The sequence below is a fragment of the Pseudophryne corroboree genome, chromosome 5, assembly GCF_028390025.1.
Source record: "Pseudophryne corroboree isolate aPseCor3 chromosome 5, aPseCor3.hap2, whole genome shotgun sequence".
Taxonomy (NCBI): Eukaryota; Metazoa; Chordata; class Amphibia; order Anura; family Myobatrachidae; genus Pseudophryne; species Pseudophryne corroboree.
The window spans coordinates 224,928,490-224,948,255 of NC_086448.1; the positions used below are offsets into that span (position 1 = coordinate 224,928,490).

Genomic DNA, 19,766 nt, shown 5'->3' on the forward strand with positions numbered 1-19,766 from the left:
CGAGAACCCTTCTCCACACAATCCTCAGCCTTCCATATGCCTCTTAAGTCGGCATCATCTGTCCAATGCATATTCTACAGGACACGTCAAGCAGAGATCGACATAGCTTTGACTCTAGGACCCAGTATACTCATGTCTCTTTGGGCATGCTTTATAACTATATATCTATCATTTAAGACAGCATCTTTAATATATTTACTAGGGTCTCAATCTCTGCTGATAAGGTACCTGTCCACGCTGCCACAGCGCTATAAACCCATGCCGACACAATCGCCGGTCTGGGTAGTATACTAGAATGTGCACGCTATCTGCAGGATCCCTGAGAATAGCAAGTGCTACCGTCTGTGCAAACAGGACACCCTAGGGGAAGATTCTCAACACATCCTGGCCCTAGTGGGGAAAGGATACAGCCTGAGAATTCTCTTGTGGGAAGCTGCCGTCTCTTGTCTGGAGATTCCCGTTCTATTTCCTCATGAGAGGAGGGAAATTTACCTCAGCATTCTTCCCCTTAAACATGTGTACTCTCGTGTCAGGGACAGATGAGTCATCAGTGATATGCAAATCATCTTTTATTTCAATATCATATATTGAATACCTTCTAGCCATCTTGGCTGCAACTTTGCATTATCGTAGTCGACAGTGGAGTTAAACTCCGTGTCGATACCAGTGTTTGTTATTTTGGATAGTGAGCATTGTGAGACTCTGAAGGTCTCTGTGACATAGGGACAGACATGGGTAGATTTCCTGTCTGTTCCCTAACCATTTGTGCAATAAATTCACCTTAGCACTTACACATATCCAAACAGGTGTCGGCGTTGTCGACGGAGACACCCTCTCACACACATATCCGCTCTATCACCTCCTTAGAGGAGCCTTTTACCTCAGACATGTCGACACACGCGTACCGACACACCACACACACAGGGGATGCTCTATTTGAAGACAGTTCCCCCACAAGGCCCTTTGGAGAGACAGAGAGAGAGTATGCCAGCACACACCCCAGCGCTATATAACCCAGGGATTACACTACAACTCAGTGTTTACCCAGTAGCTGCTGTATATACAATTTTTGCGCCTAAATTGATGTGCCCCCCCCTCTCTTTTCACCCTTTGTGTACCAGGATACTGCAGGGGAGAGCCTGGGGAGCTTCCTTGCAGCGGAGCTGTGAAGAGAAAATGGCGCTGGTGTGCTGAGGAAGAAGGCCCCGCCCCCTCAGCGGCGGGCTTCTGTCCTGTTTCTGACTAAAAATGGCGGGGGTTTTACACATATACAGTCACAGACTGCATTATGTGTATTTTTATGCCAAAGGTATTTTTATTGCTGCCCAGGGCGCCCCCCCCCCAGCGCCCTGCACCCTACAGTGACCGGAGTGTGTGGTGTGCTGTGGGAGCAATGGCGCACAGCTGCGGTGCTGTGCGCTACCTTAATGAAGACCGGAGTCTTCTGCCGCCGATTTCATCGCTTCTCTTCTGTCTTCTGGCTCTGCAAGGGGGACGGCGGCGCGGCTCCGGGAACGGACGATCGAGGTCAGGCCCTGTGTTCGAACCCTCTGGAGCTAATGGTGTCCAGTAGCCTAAGAAGCACAAGCTAGCTGCAAGCAGGTAGGTTTGCTTCTCTCCCCTCAGTCCCACGTAGCAGTGAGTCTGTTGCCAGCAGATCTCACTGAAAATAAAAGACCTAACAAATACTTTCTTTCTAGCAAGCTCAGGAGAGCCCACTAGGAGCACCCAGCTCTGGCCGGGCACAGATTCTAACTGAGGTCTGGAGGAGGGGCATAGAGGGAGGAGCCAGTGCACACCAGATAGTACCTAATCTTTCTTTTAGAGTGCCCAGTCTCCGGCGGAGCCCGTCTATTCCCCATGGTCCTTACGGAGTTCTCAGCATCCACTAGGACGTCAGAGAAACGACAGTAAGAAGCTGATTGGTCGAAGCAATATCTTTCTCCACTTTATCTCTCTCTCCAATATTCTATAAACTTCCCGAGTGTGTTAATAAACACCTATTAACTGCAAGCATTAAGTGATTAGATCTTCTATCTCCCCCAAATATCACAGTGACAGTGATCATTTTTCTCTTTACACTACCACAGGCCCACTGACCCTGTCTCTTCCTGCTCATTTGCATACTAGGGCCATAGACATTACGCAGAAAAGGAAGGAAACAAAATACTATGAAAATACTATGAACTTTCCAAGCAAATACTAAACATTATACAGTAACTACTAGTGTATTAGATGCTATTAAATTAGAATGAATGATTAGTAATACACTTTAAAATCGATACAGTATATAATAGAAAACATCCAAGCTTTTAACACTTCCATTTCCAAACCAGTTTTAATGGAATATTTACATTATTATATTCCAGCAAATTGCTTAAAGACATAAATTATTCATTTTAAAATGTTTACCGTAGAAAGTCTAGTACACATCAGCTCTTCCCATCCTTCCTCTGGAGGACTCTCCGGAATAAACACCCAGTCAGCCCCACAAGCCAAGGCACTGACCAAGGCAAGGTACCTGGAGACCCAGAAACACACACATGTAAGGAGAATACGTGTGTGTGTGTGTGTGTGTGTGTGTGTGTGTGTGTGTGTGTGTGTATAGATTTACTTCACATACCCACAGTGCCTGCCCATGACTTCCAAGACAAAGGTCCTTTGGTGGCTGGAAAGATAAATTACATGCAATATAGTTCAATGCAAAACCAATAGGCATTAAATAATTCTCTACAAAAATATACCAACAAATTCAAATGAGGACAAATGTATTACATTAAGAACCTAATTCAGACCTGATCGCTCCTCTGCGAATTTGCAGAGGTTTGCGATTGGATAGTCGCCGCCCAGACAGAGTGAAATTCCGCAAGTCTGGGTACACCTTGTGAAAATCTCTGCGAACGCCGGTCAGCTGCAAATCCGTTTGCAACTCACTCACCAGCGAGCGATTTTTCGAGTCTGTGCACTCTGTGCGCAGCCCAGGACCTACTCCTACAGCGTAATAGAATCAGGCTGATCGGGGGCCGGAGCTGACGTCACACACCCTTCCAGAAAACACATGGGCACGCCTGCGTTTTCCCTGACACTCCCAGAAAATGGGCAGTTACCACCCCCAAAAGCCGGCTTCCTGTCAATCAACTTGCGTACACCTAGCGATCAAAAAAGACACAGAATTTTTTTGCAGTTTGGCCTCGTGCATGCACACTACGATCCGTACGCACGCGCAGTCGATTGATAATCGTCCATGATCAGGTCTGAATTAGGCCCTAAATTCGGTATCTGCAATACTTTTCCTAATATGGTCATTAAACTCATTGATGTTTGTAATATCCTAATAAATTGTTTATACACTTTGGAAACAATGGTTAATACTTTTGTTGAAGCAGAGTCTGAATCAAAACTCTGTTTATGAGCTTTATAATGTGACTTAGGTTACCCATTTTTTCCCAGACCTACAATATGCTATTCTAGACTTCTGCAACTCTTTAGCAGACATGTTTTGGACTTTATTAACTAACAACTATGGGCCTGATTCTGAGCTGCAAGTGCAGATGGCTGGGGCAGTCAGATTTACCGCCGTGCGGCTTCTTGCGTATAGTTGAATGGAGCAAACCGGCACACCTTGTATCCTCCGCCAAGGTGTGCATTCCTGGTGCGGGGCATTCACGGTCTGCTGATAATGAGAAGTATCCACAGTTGGAGCTTAATCCAACACAGAATCAGGCCACATGTAGTATGTTCTCATTCTGGTGCAAGTTCTTCAACTTTTGTCAATTTTACAATTATTGTAATGCAGACATTAATATAGAATATGAGACTTGTAGTTAAAGAACAATCCATGGGCTGTCTTGAGGAGCAGAAGTGATTCACAAAAAGCCTGATATTTATTCCACAAGGTACACATGGTGTATATTTTTCACCCATCAGCCATAACATTAAAACAGGTGAAGTGAATAACATTGATTATCTTGTTACTATGGCACCTGTCAAGGGATGGGATATATTAGGCAGCAAGTGAACAGTCAATTCTTGAAGTTGATTTGTTGGAAGCAGGAAAAATGGGCAAAGGTAAGGATCTTAGGTACTGACAAAGGCCAATTTGCGATGGCTAGACGGGATCAGTATGTGATCCTGGTGGACTGTACACCGACGTCAGGATCCTGGCCATTAGAATGCCAGCAGGGGGTGCGAGCACAAAGAAGCCCCTTGCAGGCTCGGTGGTGAGCTTAGCTTGCCACAGGTTCTATTCTCCCTCAACGGGTGTCATGGACACCCACAGAGGGGGAGTCACCTACTGTACCTCACCGGTATTCTAGCAACGGTATGGTGCCCCTGGCGAGTATTCCAGCGGCGGTATGGTGCTCCTGGCGGGATCCCAGCATTGGTATTGTGACAGCCGGGATCCCGCATACTGGCTAGACGATTGAGGGATTCAGAGCAACTCCAAAACGGCAGGTCTTGTGGGGTGTTCCCAGTATACAGTGGTTAGTACCTACCAAAAGGGGTCCAAGGAATGACAACTGGTGAACCAGTGACAGAGTCAGAAGAGCTGAAAAAGTTCATGTTGGCTATGTTACAAAGGTGTCAGAACACACAGAGGATTGCAGTTTGCTTCGTAGCTGTAGAATGGCCAGAGTGTGGATGCTGATCCCTGTCCACTGCTGAGACTGCCTACATTGGGCATATAGCATCTTAACTGTACCATGTAGCAATGGAAGAAGGTGACCTGCTCTGATAATTCATATTTTCTTTTACATTATGAAGACAGTTGGGTGCGTGTGCATCATTTACCTGGGGAAGAGATGGCAGCAGAATGCACTATGGGAAGAAGGTAAGCCGGCGGAGCCAGTGTGATGCTCTATGAAATGTTCTACTGGAAAACTTTGGGTCCTGCCATTCATATGAATGTTACTTTGACATGTACCACCTACCTGAACATTGTTACAGACCAAGTACAGCCCTGTATGGCAACGGTATTCCCTGATGACAATGCCCTCTTTCAGCATGACAATGCACCCTGCCACACTGTAAAAAGTGTTCAGGAATGGTTTGAGGAACATGACAAAGAGTTCATGGTGTTGATTTGGCTCAAAATTCCCCAGATCTCAATCTCTGGGATGTACTGGAAAAACAAGCCCGAGTCACAGAAGCCCCACCTCACAACTTACAGGTCTTAAGGATCTGCTGCTGATGTCTTGGTGACAGATACCACAGGACATTTAAGAGGTCTTGTGGAGTCCATGCCTCAGAGGCGTAACAAGGGTAGGGCGAGTGGGGCACGTGCCCTGGGCACCTTGGCAGGCCCAGGAGAGGGGGGCACCGCCGGTGGCCAGGGCATCATGCCCCACTCGCCCCCATCACGCCGAAATGTGAGGGGAGGAGAGCGCAGCGTCTCTCTCTCCCCTCACCGCCGCCAGAGCACTAACAGCGCTGCCAGCAGCGCTGCGTGTGTCCGGTCTCCGGCGTTAGCCAATCAGAGCTTGCGGACCGGCTCCTGGTTGGCTGCCGGTCCGTGAGCTCTGATTGGCTGGTGAACCGGCGCCACACAGCCGCCGGAGACCGGGAGCGGTGAGGGGAAGGAGAGGCGCTGCGCTGCGCTCTCCTCCCCTCACAGACACAACAGCAGGTGAGTGACCGGGGAAGGGGGGGGGAGGCGCACAGTGGGGCCGCACAGTGGGGCATGTATCTGGCACAGTGGGGCATGTATCTGGCACAGTGGGGCATTTATCTGGCACAGTGGGGCACAGTGGGGCATGTATCTGGCACAGTGGGGCATGTATCTGGCACAGTGGGGCATGTATCTGGCACAGTGGGGCATGTATCTGGCACAGTGGGGCAATGTATCTGGCACTGAGGGGCATGTATCTGGCACTGTGGGGCATGTATCTGGCACTGTGGGGCAATGTATCTGGCACAGTGGGGCATGTATCTGGCACTGTGGGGCAATGTATCTGGCACAGTGGGGCACAGTGGGGCATGTATCTGGCACAGTGGGGCAATGTATCTGGCACAGTGGGGCAATGTATCTGGCACTGTAGGGCAATGTAACTGGCATTGTGGGGCAATGTAACTGGCACTGTGGGGCATGTATCTGGCACTGTGGGGCAATGTATCTGGCACAGTGGGGCATGTATCTGGCACTGTGGGGCAATGTATCTGGCACAGTGGGGCACAGTGGGGCATGTATCTGGCACAGTGGGGCAATGTATCTGGCACAGTGGGGCAATGTATCTGGCACTGTAGGGCAATGTAACTGGCATTGTGGGGCAATGTAACTGGCACTGTGGGGCATGTATCTGGCACTGTGGGGCAATGTATCTGGCACAGCGGGGCATGTATCTGGCACAGTGGGGCAATGTATCTGGCACTGTGGGGCAATGTAACTGGCACTGTGGGGCATGTATCTGGCACTGTGGGGCATGTATCTGGCACTGTGGGGCATGTATCTGGCACTGTGGGGCAATGTATCTGGCACTGTGGGGCAATGTAACTGGCACTGTGGGGCAATGTATCTGGCAATGTAACTTTTTGCTGCTTTTTTTTTTTTTGGGTGGGGGTGCATTTTCCATCTTGCCCTGGGCTCCAAAAACCCTAGCTACGCCTCTGCCATGCCTCAATGGGTCAGAGCTGCTTTGGTGGAACAAGGAGGAGCTACACATTATTAGTCAGGTGGTTTTAATGTTCTGTCTGATGGGCATATTAATTTGATATAGATAGATAGATAGATAGATAGATAGATAGATAGATAGATAGATAGATAGATAGATAGATAGATAGATAGATTAGATAGATAGATTAGATAAATAGAGAAAAACAATCTTATTTGTTTGATGACAGTAATACAGTGATGGTTGACACTATCTGCATGCATAGCTAACATTCACGGGTGATGTCTGCAATAGATTACAGCTAACTTTGTTAATTGTCATAGTTCAACCCAGAAAATGGCAGTGTGTCTGTGTAGGTTTAGATTCTTATCCTGGAGTTCTCTTCTCACTTGCCCTTTGTGATTAACTAATGTGCTCTGTACACTCACAGCCTGGGGCCTTTCCATTGTACCAGACACTAATGTCCGTACAGTCTTTCAGTAACAGAGGAAAGAGCTTGAAAAATAAAACCTCAGTTCAGAATTCTGGTAAATACCAAGCTATCTGCACTTACACTTATGTGTTCCACATAGGATTTTGGATAGAAATCGCATAGAAAGGATAATGGAAGAAAGATGGCATTCACCAGGCTTAATGCAAATTAAAATCGTTACCTCAGAAAAAAACATCATATAGCATATGCTATTACTGTGACACATGTCTATGTGATGTGAATTTCTCTATATATTGTTAATGAGGTGAATTAGCTGTGACAATATGCAAATGCAACAGGAGGTGTCTTGTGTAATTAGATGTCTCCTACCGGCTTCTCTGATCCGCTGCTGCATCCACCGCAGCATTGGATTCTCTGTATGAGCATTGGACATCTGAGTATCCCTCAGGTTCCTAAGGATGCCCGGGAAAATGATGCTGCCCGGATCAGTGTAGCTGCATCCAAAGACAAAGCCACCGGCTTCGGCACGCCCGGAAAACTTGCTCGTTTTCTGAAACACTGCCCATCTCCACCCCCAAATGCCAGCAGCATGTCAAGCATACTGCGGCTTTTGGGGCACTGTGTCTAACATCACAGACACAGATCTTTATATGCGCAGTCCATCTCCTGCACGAGCACAGATCTGCAAACATCTGAGATTTACATATATATTCAATTAACCTAAATCTATGAATCAGGCATAATAGTATGTATTTGTATTTTTGTCAGTAAAATTATTTGAGGGGCCTAGAGCAATATGGCGCTTGTAGAGGAACATATACTTGCTTACTTTTTTGGACATCCTAAAGAAAAGTGTGGGAGCAGGGTTGACTAGGGTTGGCCATCAACCATCAAAGGTTGCAAATCATCGATGGTCTCCAGCCAATGGCAGATAATTTTATCATCGATGTTCGGAGAGCCACATGGGTTCCTGCTATCGATGATAACTGTGGACCAATGGTTTTATTATTAATGCTTGCTCTACAGCTGGCACAAAGCTTTGTGCGGTGGTGCCAGGCTCTCCAGCCCGGGACCTTAACATCAGCTTATTTAAGCTAAGCCCACCGAACCTTCCACTTTGGATGAGAATCCATTTTCACAAGCACAAGGCACTTTATAGCTACATTTTACCTATGTATATATGTGAATACTGTTTTTAATGTTATGCTTTGGGGGAGATTCAAATGTTTGAAAAGTCAGTTGGGCATCTGTTTTTCCCTATCTAATAGACAGGAAAAAACAGACACCCAGCTGACTTTTCAAACATTTGAATCTCCCCCTTTGAGTGTAATAAAGTGTGTTCTATGTATTGCCTAAAAACCACAGTTATACAATTATTTAGACTATGGTAATGAAATGGCTATATAAATAGGAACCACTTTCACTCTTGTTTTTCATATACATCACAAGCACTGAGCGCCAGTGTCTTCCACTCCATTGCTTTTTTTTCGTACCGATGGTTCATATTATGTTTTCCATCAATGAAAACCATTGATGGGAAACACACTGAAGGCCATACCTAAGAATGACAGGATTTGTGACACTAGGACCTGCCCACTGCTATACAATGCTGCAAATTACATGATCAGGCAATAGTGGTTTGGCCTACTAGCACAAATCAATTCATGGCTTCATAAAAAAGAGAAGGAATATCCAGGAGGATAGCTTACTCTCCTTGGAGTCTGAGATGGCTATCAGAAATGTTAGAGTTCCCTGACCATTTTATGAGTGTAGACGATTGTGCAATATTGCAGCGTACATTTCCTTGCACTCATCTACGGCAGTACTGTTCTTAAGCTCTTAAAAGAGAACCTGTCATCTACAGAAAGCAGATTCAAACATTTTGTAGCCTGAAACAACGTTCACAAAAGTGCAGACTGTCCATGCACTAAGAGAGGTATCAATAAAACAGATCACAACCCTGCTAGATAAACAGGCTCTATAAAAATGTGAATGCTAAAACGCCAAATATGACAATGTGTGCCAAGTGGAGAGCAGTAAAGCTCCATGACATTGGTGTCACATTGTGGAAATGTTTAATACTCGCTGAGCATGGGCACTGTCCTTGCCAGCTGGAAGTCATTCAAGTGTTCACATTGAAGCACATGAATCATTGGGATGATAGAGAAGAGGAGGAATGTCAATTAGTTCCAGCAAAAGGTGACAAAGCATTCCTACTTACAGTACTGTACGTGTGTATGGAATACTTAGATCTTGGTAATGGGAGGTCAGACATCACAGGGGAGGTTGACAAGACATCCAATGTACACCGCTACTTCAGTAACTTAATTTGCCCCTTGTCACATTCTCATAATAGTTTTGCCAACAATATTACTACACAAGTACATATGTGGTACAGTGTAAGGACAACACTACTGAAACAAGGTATGGAACATATTTCCAGAATTCAAAGCCAATAAATAGATAAAGAAAGGCTAATTTCACAAATACTCAAAAAATGTAATGCAATAAATGTAGAGGAAAGGTGGTCATTGACCGGGCAGTCAGATAACCAGAGAAGCTCACTCAGATATGATTCTTACGTGTACAATGATATACAACTGAACCTTGCAGAGTCTTACATCAGAACATTACAGGGCCCTTCATGAGAACATTGTGGTGTACTACATCAGAACTTTCCAGCATATTACCTCAGAACATTGGTTATAATTATATCCAGTATTGTCTCATGTTTAATCTTTGCTTTCCTACGTTAATCTTAGGTAATTTTAGCCTATGCCTACATAGTAAAAATGCTCCAGTGAGAAAAGTCTAGACTGACTGCTAGGAAAAGGGAAATACAGTGCTTAAGCATTCGTAGTTTTTATTTCTGTAGCTGTAAAATGCTGGCATTATTAACCTTGTGATATGATGTAATTCTCTACAGTAATATAAATGGCGTTCGTTCGGCTGTAGTGCAAGGAAGCCGATATATAACAGAACATGACTCAAGCAATGTGCATCTTAACATGTACCAAAAAGGGTACAAGATAGGTCAAAGGATTTTTAATTCAAAATAAAAATAGGATTTTAATACCTACCGGTAAATCCTTTTCTCGAAGTCCATAAGGAATATTGGGGAGAACTAGTACGATGGGGTATAGACGGGGTCCAAAGGAGCCAGTGCACTTTAAATTTCTTCAACTGGGTATGCTGGCTCCTCCCCTTTATGCCCCCTCCCACAGGCAGTTATAGGTAAAAACGTGCCCGAAGGAGAAAGGCCATATATGAGAGAAGGAACAAGATAACAAAAGGTGGTAAGATTTCCACACCAGCACACCACAACCATATAACAACCAGCAACGGCTGGTAATAATAACAGCAACAGGTAACCACAGAACAAGAACCAGCAGAAAAGTCAACGCACTGAGGCGGGCGCCCAATATCCCTTATGGACTACGAGAAAAGGATTTACCGGTAGGTATTAAAATCCTATTTTGCCTAGCATCCATAAGGGATATTGGGGAGAACTAGTACGATGGGGACGTCCCAAAGCATCCAAAACGGGCGGGAACGTGCGGAGACTGCTGCAGCACTGCCTGCCCAATGTGGGTATCCTCTTTGGCCAGGGTATCAAATTTGTAGAATTTCACAAAAGTGTTCTTTCCCGACCAGGTAGCAGCTCGGCATAGTTGCAGGGCCGAGACTCCACGGGCAGCCGCCCAGGGAGAGCCCACTGATCTTGTAGAATGGGTCTTCAGAGACTTAGGAACAGGTAAGGCTGCCGACAAATAGGCCTGTTGGATAGCAAGCCTAATCCAACGAGCAATAGACTGCTTTGAAGCAGGACAACCCTTTTTCTGCGCATCATAGAGCACGAACAAAGAAACCGTCTTACTGACCCGAGCTGTGCACCTGACATAGATTTTCAAAGCACGCACAACATCCAAAATCTCCGGAGGAGCAGAAGCGTCAGAACAGGATGGGACCACAATAGGTTGATTCAGGTGGAACACGGAGACAACCTTCGGCAGGAACTGCTGTCTAGTTCGGAGCTCCGCTACTCATTAAAGACCAAGTAGGGACTTTTACACGATAAGGCCTCCAATTCCGAGACACGTCGAGCAGAAGCCAGGGCCAGTAACATCACCGTCTTCCACGTGAGGTACTTGTCTTCTACTGTCAGAGGTTCAAACCAGGAGGACTGTAGAAATTTCAACACCACATCCAAATCCCAGGGTGCCATAGGAGGCACAATAGGTGGTTGTATATGGAGTACCCCTTGCAAGAAGGTCTTAACTTCTGGCAATGCTGCTAATTTCTTCTGGAAGAAAATGGAGAGGGCTGAAATCTGGACCTTAATAGAACCCAGACGTAAGCCCTTATCCACACCCGCCTGCAGGGAACGTAGGAAACATCCCAAGAGAAATTCAGCAGGCGAATACATGCGTTCCTCGCACCAAGAGACAAATATCGCCTCCAGATATGATGATAATGTTTTGACGTCACAGGTTTCCTGGCCTGAACCATGGTTGCAACAACCTTCTTGGAAAGGCCTTTCAGAGCGAGGATGTTCCGCTCAACCTCCATGCCGTCAAACGAAGACGACGTAAGTCCGGGTAGACGAACGGTCCTTATTGAAGAAGATCTCTTCTTAGCGGTAGAGGCCAGGGGTCTTGGACGGACATGTCCAGAAGATCCGCGTACCACGTCCTCCGCGGCCAATCCGGGGCTAGTAGAATTGCCTGGACACCTTAATTCCTGATTCACTTTAGCACTCATGGGAGCAATGGGATCGGAGGAAACAGGTAAACCAGCTGATACGGCCAAGGCGACGACAGTGCATCCATTGTCCTCGCCTGAGGGTCCCTGGTCCGCGAGCAATACCAGGGAGGTTTCTTGTTGAGACGAGAAGCCATCATGTCTATTTGTGGGCAATGCCACCGGTTGATGATCTGCTGGAACACCAGATGGTGGAGCCCCCACTCCCCCGGGTGGAGATCGTGACAACTCAGGAAGTCTGCCTCCCAGTTGTTCACACCCGGAATAAAGATTGCTGACATGGCTCTTGCATTTCTTTCCGCCCAGAGAAGTATCTTTAACACCTCTTGCATGCAGGCTCTGCTTCTTGTTCCTCCTTGCCGACTGATGTACGCCACTGCCGTGGCATTGTCCGACTGCACCTGGATTGCGAGATCCTTGAGCAGAGGAGAGGCTTGAAGTAGAGCATTGTAGATCGCCCAAAGTTCCAGAATGTGGATTGGAAGGAGGGTTTCGTGGGCTGACTACCTGCCCTGGAACTGCACCCCTTGGGTGACAGCTCCCCATCCTCTCAGACTCGCATCCATCGTGAGGAGGGTCCAATCTTGATTTCTAAAACTCCTGCCCTCCAGGAGATTGGAGGACTGTAGCAACCACAGGAAGGAAATCCTGGCCTGAGGTGACAGCCAAATCATCCGGTGCATCTGCAGATGTGATCCGAACCACTTGCTCAAGAGATCCAACTGAAACGTTCTGGCATGGAACCTCCCATATTGGATCACCTCGTAGGAGACGACCATCTTTCCCAACAATCTTATGCAAAGATGGATGGACACTCGAGAAGGTAGGAGCACCATGCAGACCATTTCCTGTAGTGTTTTTTTTTTCTTTTTCCACTGGTAGAAACACCTTCTGGGCCACAGTATCCAGCAACATCCCCAGGAACAGGAGCCTCTGAGTGGGCTCCAGGTAGGACTTCTGTAAGTTGAGGATCCACCCGTGGTCTAACATAAGATGGATGGTGTGCTCGATATGGAGCAACAAAAGTTCTCTGGATCTTGCCTTTAACAGAAGATCGTCCAGGTAAGGGACCACATTGACCCCCTGGACCTGGAGCTGTAACATAATCTCCGCCATCACCTTTGTGAATACCCTCGGGGCTGTAGACAGACCGAAGGGTAGGACCTGGAACTGGAAGTGATCGTCCAGCAGGGCAAAACGTAGGTACGCCTGATGAGGCGGCCAAATCGGAATATGGAGGTAGGTGTCCTTGATATCCAAGGATACCATAAATTCCCGGTCTTCCAAACTCGCAATCACTGCTCGCAGGGATTCCATTTTGAACTTGAACACCCTCAAATACGGATTCAAAGACTTCAGATTCAAAATGGGCCTTACCGAACTATCCGGTTTCGGTAACACGAATAGGTTTGAGTAAAACCTCTTGCCGCGTTGCCGCAGTGGTACAGGAACAATGACATGGGACTGGACCAACTTTTGGATAGCCAGTTGCAACGTAACTTGCATATCCTCCAAAGCTGGTAAGCTTGATTTGAAATATCTTTGGGGGGAGTACTGTCGAACTCCAGCTTTTAGCCTTGAGAAACGAGCTCTCATACTGGCAGGAATTCTCCCAGACGTGGCTGAAGTGACGCAGTCGAGCTCCTACCTCAAGATCCCCTCGGGGTGGGTGGGCACCGTCATTCTGAGGCCTTACTGGAAGCAGAACCGGTGGACTGTTCCTGAGAACTGGTTACCTCTGGTGCCTCTGACCACACTGGAGGCACCTCTGGCCTTCGAGTGAAATCTCAGCGACTGAAAAGACTGGACAGACGGCCCCCGGATAAGAGCGCCTTGCTGGCAGGGCCCCAGAGGGGAGAAACGTGGATTTTCCAGCCATAGCCTTGGAAATCCAAGTATCCAACTCAACCCCAAAAAGCCATTCTCTAGACAAGGGGAGAGATTCCACACTACGTTTGGATTTTGCATCCACAATCTACTGACGCAACCACAAGGCCCTGCGTGCTGACACCGCCTGGCCGACGTCCTAGCATTAATATTCCCCATCTCCTTGAGGAAATAACAGTGGACCCACGTAGTGTCCTGAATGTGCTTCAATAGGGTGACCATAGTAACTAAGGGCATATCCCCCGAGAGACCCGCCTGAATTTGAATGGCCCAAGAATGAATAGCATGGGTCATCTAGCAACCCGCAATAACCGGTCTTTGTAAAAGGCCGGCCGCAGGGTATATAGACTTTAGGGTAGTTTCTATCTTTCGATCCCCAGGGTCCTTCATGGAAAAGGAGCCCGGGGTAGGTAGCACTGCCTTCGTAGACAGGCGAGAGACTGAGACATCCACCCCAGGGGGTTCCTCCAAAAATTTTCTACCTTCAGGAAGAAATGGGAAAGTGCGCAAAAACTTTTTGGACACTTGGAATTTTTTGTCTGGATTTTTCCAGGCTTGTTTGAATAAGTCATCTAACTCTGGAGAATCAGGGAAAGTGACATTGCGCTTATTTTGCACAAAGAAAAACGAGTGCTGTGATGCAGCGTCCTCTAGGGGGAGCTTTAACACCTCCCTTATAGCCAAAATGAGGGGTTCAATACCCTGGGCAGAATCAGGATCCCCACTAACAGGATCCAGGTCATCCCCATCATCTGGTATATCATCATCTGTATCAGACAGCAGTGCAGGTAAACCACGCTTCTGGGGACCTGCATGGGAGAGGGGGGGCTGTGCAGCGGCCCTAGCAGCTAAATCTGCCACAGCTTGTTGCAGTAGCTGAGTTTTCTGCATATTTGCAGTGAGTTGAGATGACATATCAGACATCATGGTTTTAGGAGACCCTAACCAGTGGGGCTCTGTACCCTCTCCACCAACCTCTTCACTAAGTTGGGGCGATTGACTACGTTGCTCACAGGAGACAGTCATTAGATAATGGAGAGAATCTGATGTGACAGATACTGCACAATTTGTGCTTACCCATATTTCACAGTAAACACAACAACATACACACAGACAGTAATAATGCAAGTCTGCCCTACTGTATGTGAGAGGAGACACAGGAGAGAGGACCTCAGCACACCCAGTGAGGCTGTCAGCTCTGTAATTAACAGTAAACACTATCAAATACAGTCCTAAATACTGACACTGGACAGTGTACACTAGCGGCTCTCCCCCTTTTGCTACACCCTGCACTAGTTTCCAGCGTGTCTGTGAGGCAGGAAGCGCTGAATGTGTGTTGCTGATGGCTTCTGTAAGCAGAGAAGGCGCCAAAAACGCCCTGGTCCCGCGCTGAGGAAGCCCCCCCCCCCCCCCCCCCCAATGGCGCCGGAGCTAAGCATATTAAGCATATTATTTATACTGGCAAAGTCTCCAAACAGTCTAAAACCTCACACAAGTGCTCAGTTCTGCATATTTGTGCCAGTTTACACACGGGGGATCTTAGCGGGACCCCCAGGGAGGGTCCCGTACACCGCTCCCGTGGTCTACCGCACTTTGAAACCGGGGACCCCTGTAGTGGGGCCTCCAGTGTGTACTCACCACCGATGTCACCTTCAGGCAGCGTTAGGGGTGTGTGGCGTGCTGCGACTGCAACGCCAAGGCGCAGTGCCCCGCTGAACAAACAGCCCCTCAGGATGGTGGTCCTGCAGCGGGGAAGCGGCACTGCACCTCGTAAGGCCAGTGACCGCCCCCCCCACCCCACAACTCCCATGGTGCAGATATGCTGTTGCCAGCGGTGCAAGTGGGCGGGTATGGGTGGGTACGGCGTACCCTTAAGAATTTAGCCGTGGGTACACCGTACCCTCTGCCGCCGGGCCGCGACGTCCTCCCTCCCTCCACTGCTGTTCACCGCCGCTGTTGCGAGAGGAGTAGAGCGCAGCGTGCGCCTCTCCTTCCCTCAGTGTCTACCTTCAATTCAGCGCCGGCCCGTGAGCCAATCAGAGCTCGCGGACCGGCAGCCAAGGCTCCTGATTGGCTGCCAGACCATGAGATTTGATTGGCTCACGGATCGGCGCTGAATTGAAGGTACACACCCGCACCGCCACCAGAGACTGAGGGGCAGGAGAGGCGCACGCTGCGCTCTCCTCCCCTCACACACAGGACAGCAGCAGCGGAAGGGGGGTCGGCATGTGTACCTGGCACTGGGGGCATACCTGGCACTGGGAGCACATGTGTATCTGGCACTGGGGGCATATCTGGCACTGGGGGCCATGTATATCTGGCACTGGGAGCATATCTGGCACTGTGTGGGCATTTCTGTATCTGGCACTGGGGGCATATCTGGCACTGGGGGGACATGTGTATCTGGCACTGGGATCATATCTGGCACTGTGTGGGCATTTCTGTATCTGGCACTGGGGGCATATCTGGCACTGGGGGGACATGTGTATCTGGCACTGGGGGCATTTTTGTATCTGGCACTGGGGGCATATCTGGCACTGTGGGGCATTTGTGTATCTGGCACTGTGAGGCAATGTGTATCTGGCACGGGGGGCATCTCTGTATCTGGCACTGGGGGCATATCTGGCACTGTGGGGGCATTTCTGTGTCTGACACTGGGGGGCAATGTATATGTGACACAGTGGGAGCATTTGTGTATCTGGCACTGTGGGGCAATGTATATCTGGCATTCTGGGGGCATTTGTGTATCTGGCACAGTGAGGCAATGTGTATCTGGCACTGTGGGGCAATGTATATCTGGCACTGTGGGGCAACGTGTATCTGGCACTGTTGGGGTCATATGTGTATCTGCCCCTCCCCCATATGTGTATCACGCCCCCATTTTCATTGGCCACACCCCATGCGGCATTTGGCCACACCCATTTTTTTTGGGCGTGCGCACACAGTACCTGTAAGACATCTTTTCTACTTGCACCACTGGCTGTTGCCCAGACAGCATACCGAAAAAAATAAAAGTTTTAAATGAAATTGAAGAAAACTCTCTGGAGCTGCACAGATGTGCATCCTCTCCTGAGGGCACTTTTTTCTTAACTGCCTGTGGAAGGGGGCATAGAGGGGAGGAGCCAGCACACCCAGTTTAAGAAATTTAAAGTGCACTGGCAGATATAACATATGCAGAGAGCGTTAGATTTGGGTGGGTTATATTGTTTCTGTGCAGGGTAAATACTGGCTGCTTTATTTTTACACTGCACTTTAGATTTCAGTTTGATCCCACCCCACCCAAATCTAACTCTCTCTGCACATGTTATATCTGCCCCCCCTACAGTGCACATGGGGGGTCATTCCGAGTTGATAGTAGCTGTGCATGCATGCGTTGGCCAGACCGCGCCCCCATAACGGTGGCCGAACACCGCCGTGCGGCCCCCTTCCACCCAGCGACCGCGTCTGCCTGTCAATCAGGCAGAGGCGATCGCAGGGAAACAACGCCCTTCGGCTGTCTGGCATGCGCCGGCGCACTGCGACGCCGGCGCATGCGCAATACTGCGATAAACTGCAGCGAGCGATCGGGTCGGAATGACCCCCATGGTTTTGCCCATCTGCTAACAAATTTGCTGCTACGATCAGGTCTGAATTAGGCCCAGTATCCTGAGGTTACAGCTTTATCCTGGTTGATGTGCTTCATTTACCTGTACATACACACGGAGAGAAAGAAAGCTCTGGTGTGGGCGCACTCTTGAGGGAAAAATCAAAAAAATATATATATATAATAATTTTTTGAAAATGAATAGCAAAAGTTGTAAAAGCAATATTTATTGGCAAATTGATTAAAAGTTATTAGTTATCCCACTATGATCAGAAAGTGTCTAGGTGTTGGTTAATAGGAAATTAAATTATTATATTGTATTATTCTTTATTGGAAATAACCAACAGAGGTATAAGACAGCAGGAGACAAAGAGAAAAGGAAAGAAATGTTCTGGTCTCGTTAATCACACAAGATAGATTAGAAGGGTTGCAGACACTGGCTAGTCTAGCAACCGTTTCTCCTGACCAGCACAGAAATTCTGTGTTACTGACAACAGAGAGATCCAATAATATATCTTTGAAAGACCAATACGATGGTCAATGTCGGACAAATTACTGATCACCAGATATACCATCAATCACAAATTGAAACATATCTGAAACATTTTTGGAGCATAATGCAGACATAGCCATGCTGGGTGGAAAAGAAGAGGAGAAAGAAAAGGAAAAGAAGAGAAAGAGGGAAAGAAAAAACGGGTACAAATGGAAAAGACAGGAGAGGGGGTATAGAGGTGAAAAAGTGGTGATCCTGCTGTTGGTGTCCACCCTTCTAATGAAGGGGAATAGTGTCCTTCTCTACAACACCAGGTATTCCCAAAAAGTCTATAGAAGGAGATGATTCAGCGCTAGTGACTAGTTCAAATATATTTAAAATTTATTAAGAACATACATTTCATTGTATATATACATACATTACACTGTTGCAACAGGTGAAAAATAGTGGTACCACAAAACAATTAGAAAAAATTAATTAAAAAAATTATTAAAAAAGAAAAAAATTAAATAATAAAAAGATCCAAAGATATGGGCCTGAATCAACACTGCTTATTGGTTGAAGAAATTCTTGAGTTGCTGGGTATATAGCATAGTTTATAGCAAGGTGCCTTATCCTAGGGAAATAGGTGGACGGTGTATTACCAGATAGCTGTAGTGAGTCCTCCACTCGGTTAGCACTCCGTAATCATGGGGTTTTTTTCTTTCTCACTTGTTTGGTCGTCCTGTGCAGGAATGAATGTGGGAGATGAACCCTGGCAGGTCCTGAGGCAATGTCCTCCCAAAAGTTATTCCATGCAAATCACCTTTCCCAATGGTGTAAGGCCAGCAAGTCTTGTAGTTTAAAAAACCCAGTCTTGGTCACCAACGCGTTTCACTGCTAGGTGCAGCTTTCTCAAGGTGTGGATGCAGTGTAAAAAGGGCCCTTATATAGCAGTGTTGATCATAATCAGCCTCAGATGTGTAGTAATCAATTAATTAAAAAATTCATCAAATTTGAAAACTAACATGATTATATGAAAAAATATCTTGCCAGAGGACAGTCCCATTAATTACTAATAAAAACGAAGGGTAGAAATAGCTTAAAAGCCAATTTTTATTAAATACATTTTGGTCACATGATCGCCCATCCCGGAAGTGGGAAATGGTCGGGCGTGCGTGTCAAGCCTCTCTCTCAATGTAATATACAGAGATGTTATGTTTGGCTATGTTGTGACATGTGATCGGAACTCCGATCACGTGACCCGCCGATCACGTGACCCGCCTATAGTGCATCTCTTTTGTCTCAACAGGAGGGAGGCGGTATATTCCCAAAAAGTCTCCTTTGAGGTACTGACCCGGCCCAACGCTGCTTAGCTTCCAAGATCGGACGAGATCGGGCATTAACAGCGTGGTATGATAGTAGAGAGGCTATCTACCAATGAGAGTGCACCTATATATGAGGAGTGAAAAGGAATAGGGAAAGGGGGGAGGTGCAGTAATGGTGTGGATCTGCTTTCCTCGTTAGGCGGGGGGACTCATCTACCTGATGGCAAATGATATCTCCTTCCGAGATCCTGGAAGTGAGCAAGCCCAGCGGGTGAAACGCGTTTTCACGGGATCCCAGCAGGAGATTCTTTCACAGATATTCACTGATTACCAGAGGTTCCTGGAATTGGATTTACACCTATCATGAGTATCAAACTTGTTTATCTTTTACCTCATAGATGTTAATCACAATCATGGTATAGAGACGTAGTAATCCTAACTTGGTGGTTCTCCACCTACCGCATAGTTTGTAGCCTATCTGACATCTGTTCATATGACTTAGGAATTTATCTGTATATGCTTCAGACAACATGCTAACCGTGTGTAAAAACTGTGAATTTACACCACTACACTACTAAGTGCTTAGGCACAGGACGTAGTTGGTTCCAGTTTCACAGGAACCGTCCATCAATCTTTGTGTTTTGTGAAGAGATCCTGGAAGTGAGCAAGCCCAGCGGGTGAAACGCGTTTTCAC

General features: G+C 47.2%; 1 protein-coding gene across 5 annotated transcripts in view; it reads right to left on the reverse strand.

The window, feature by feature from the left end:
• The window catches only part of PFKP (phosphofructokinase, platelet), a 185,923-nt gene that overhangs the window by 105,626 nt on the left and 60,531 nt on the right, over positions 1-19,766 (reverse strand). For all 5 annotated transcript variants that reach the window (XM_063922151.1, XM_063922153.1, XM_063922154.1 and 2 more), the window contains exons 6-7: positions 2,624-2,668; positions 2,413-2,521 (exon numbers count right to left, since the gene is read on the reverse strand). In XM_063922151.1, coding sequence (XP_063778221.1) covers positions 2,413-2,521; positions 2,624-2,668 — 154 coding nt within the window. The remainder of the gene's footprint in view (positions 1-2,412; positions 2,522-2,623; positions 2,669-19,766) is intronic.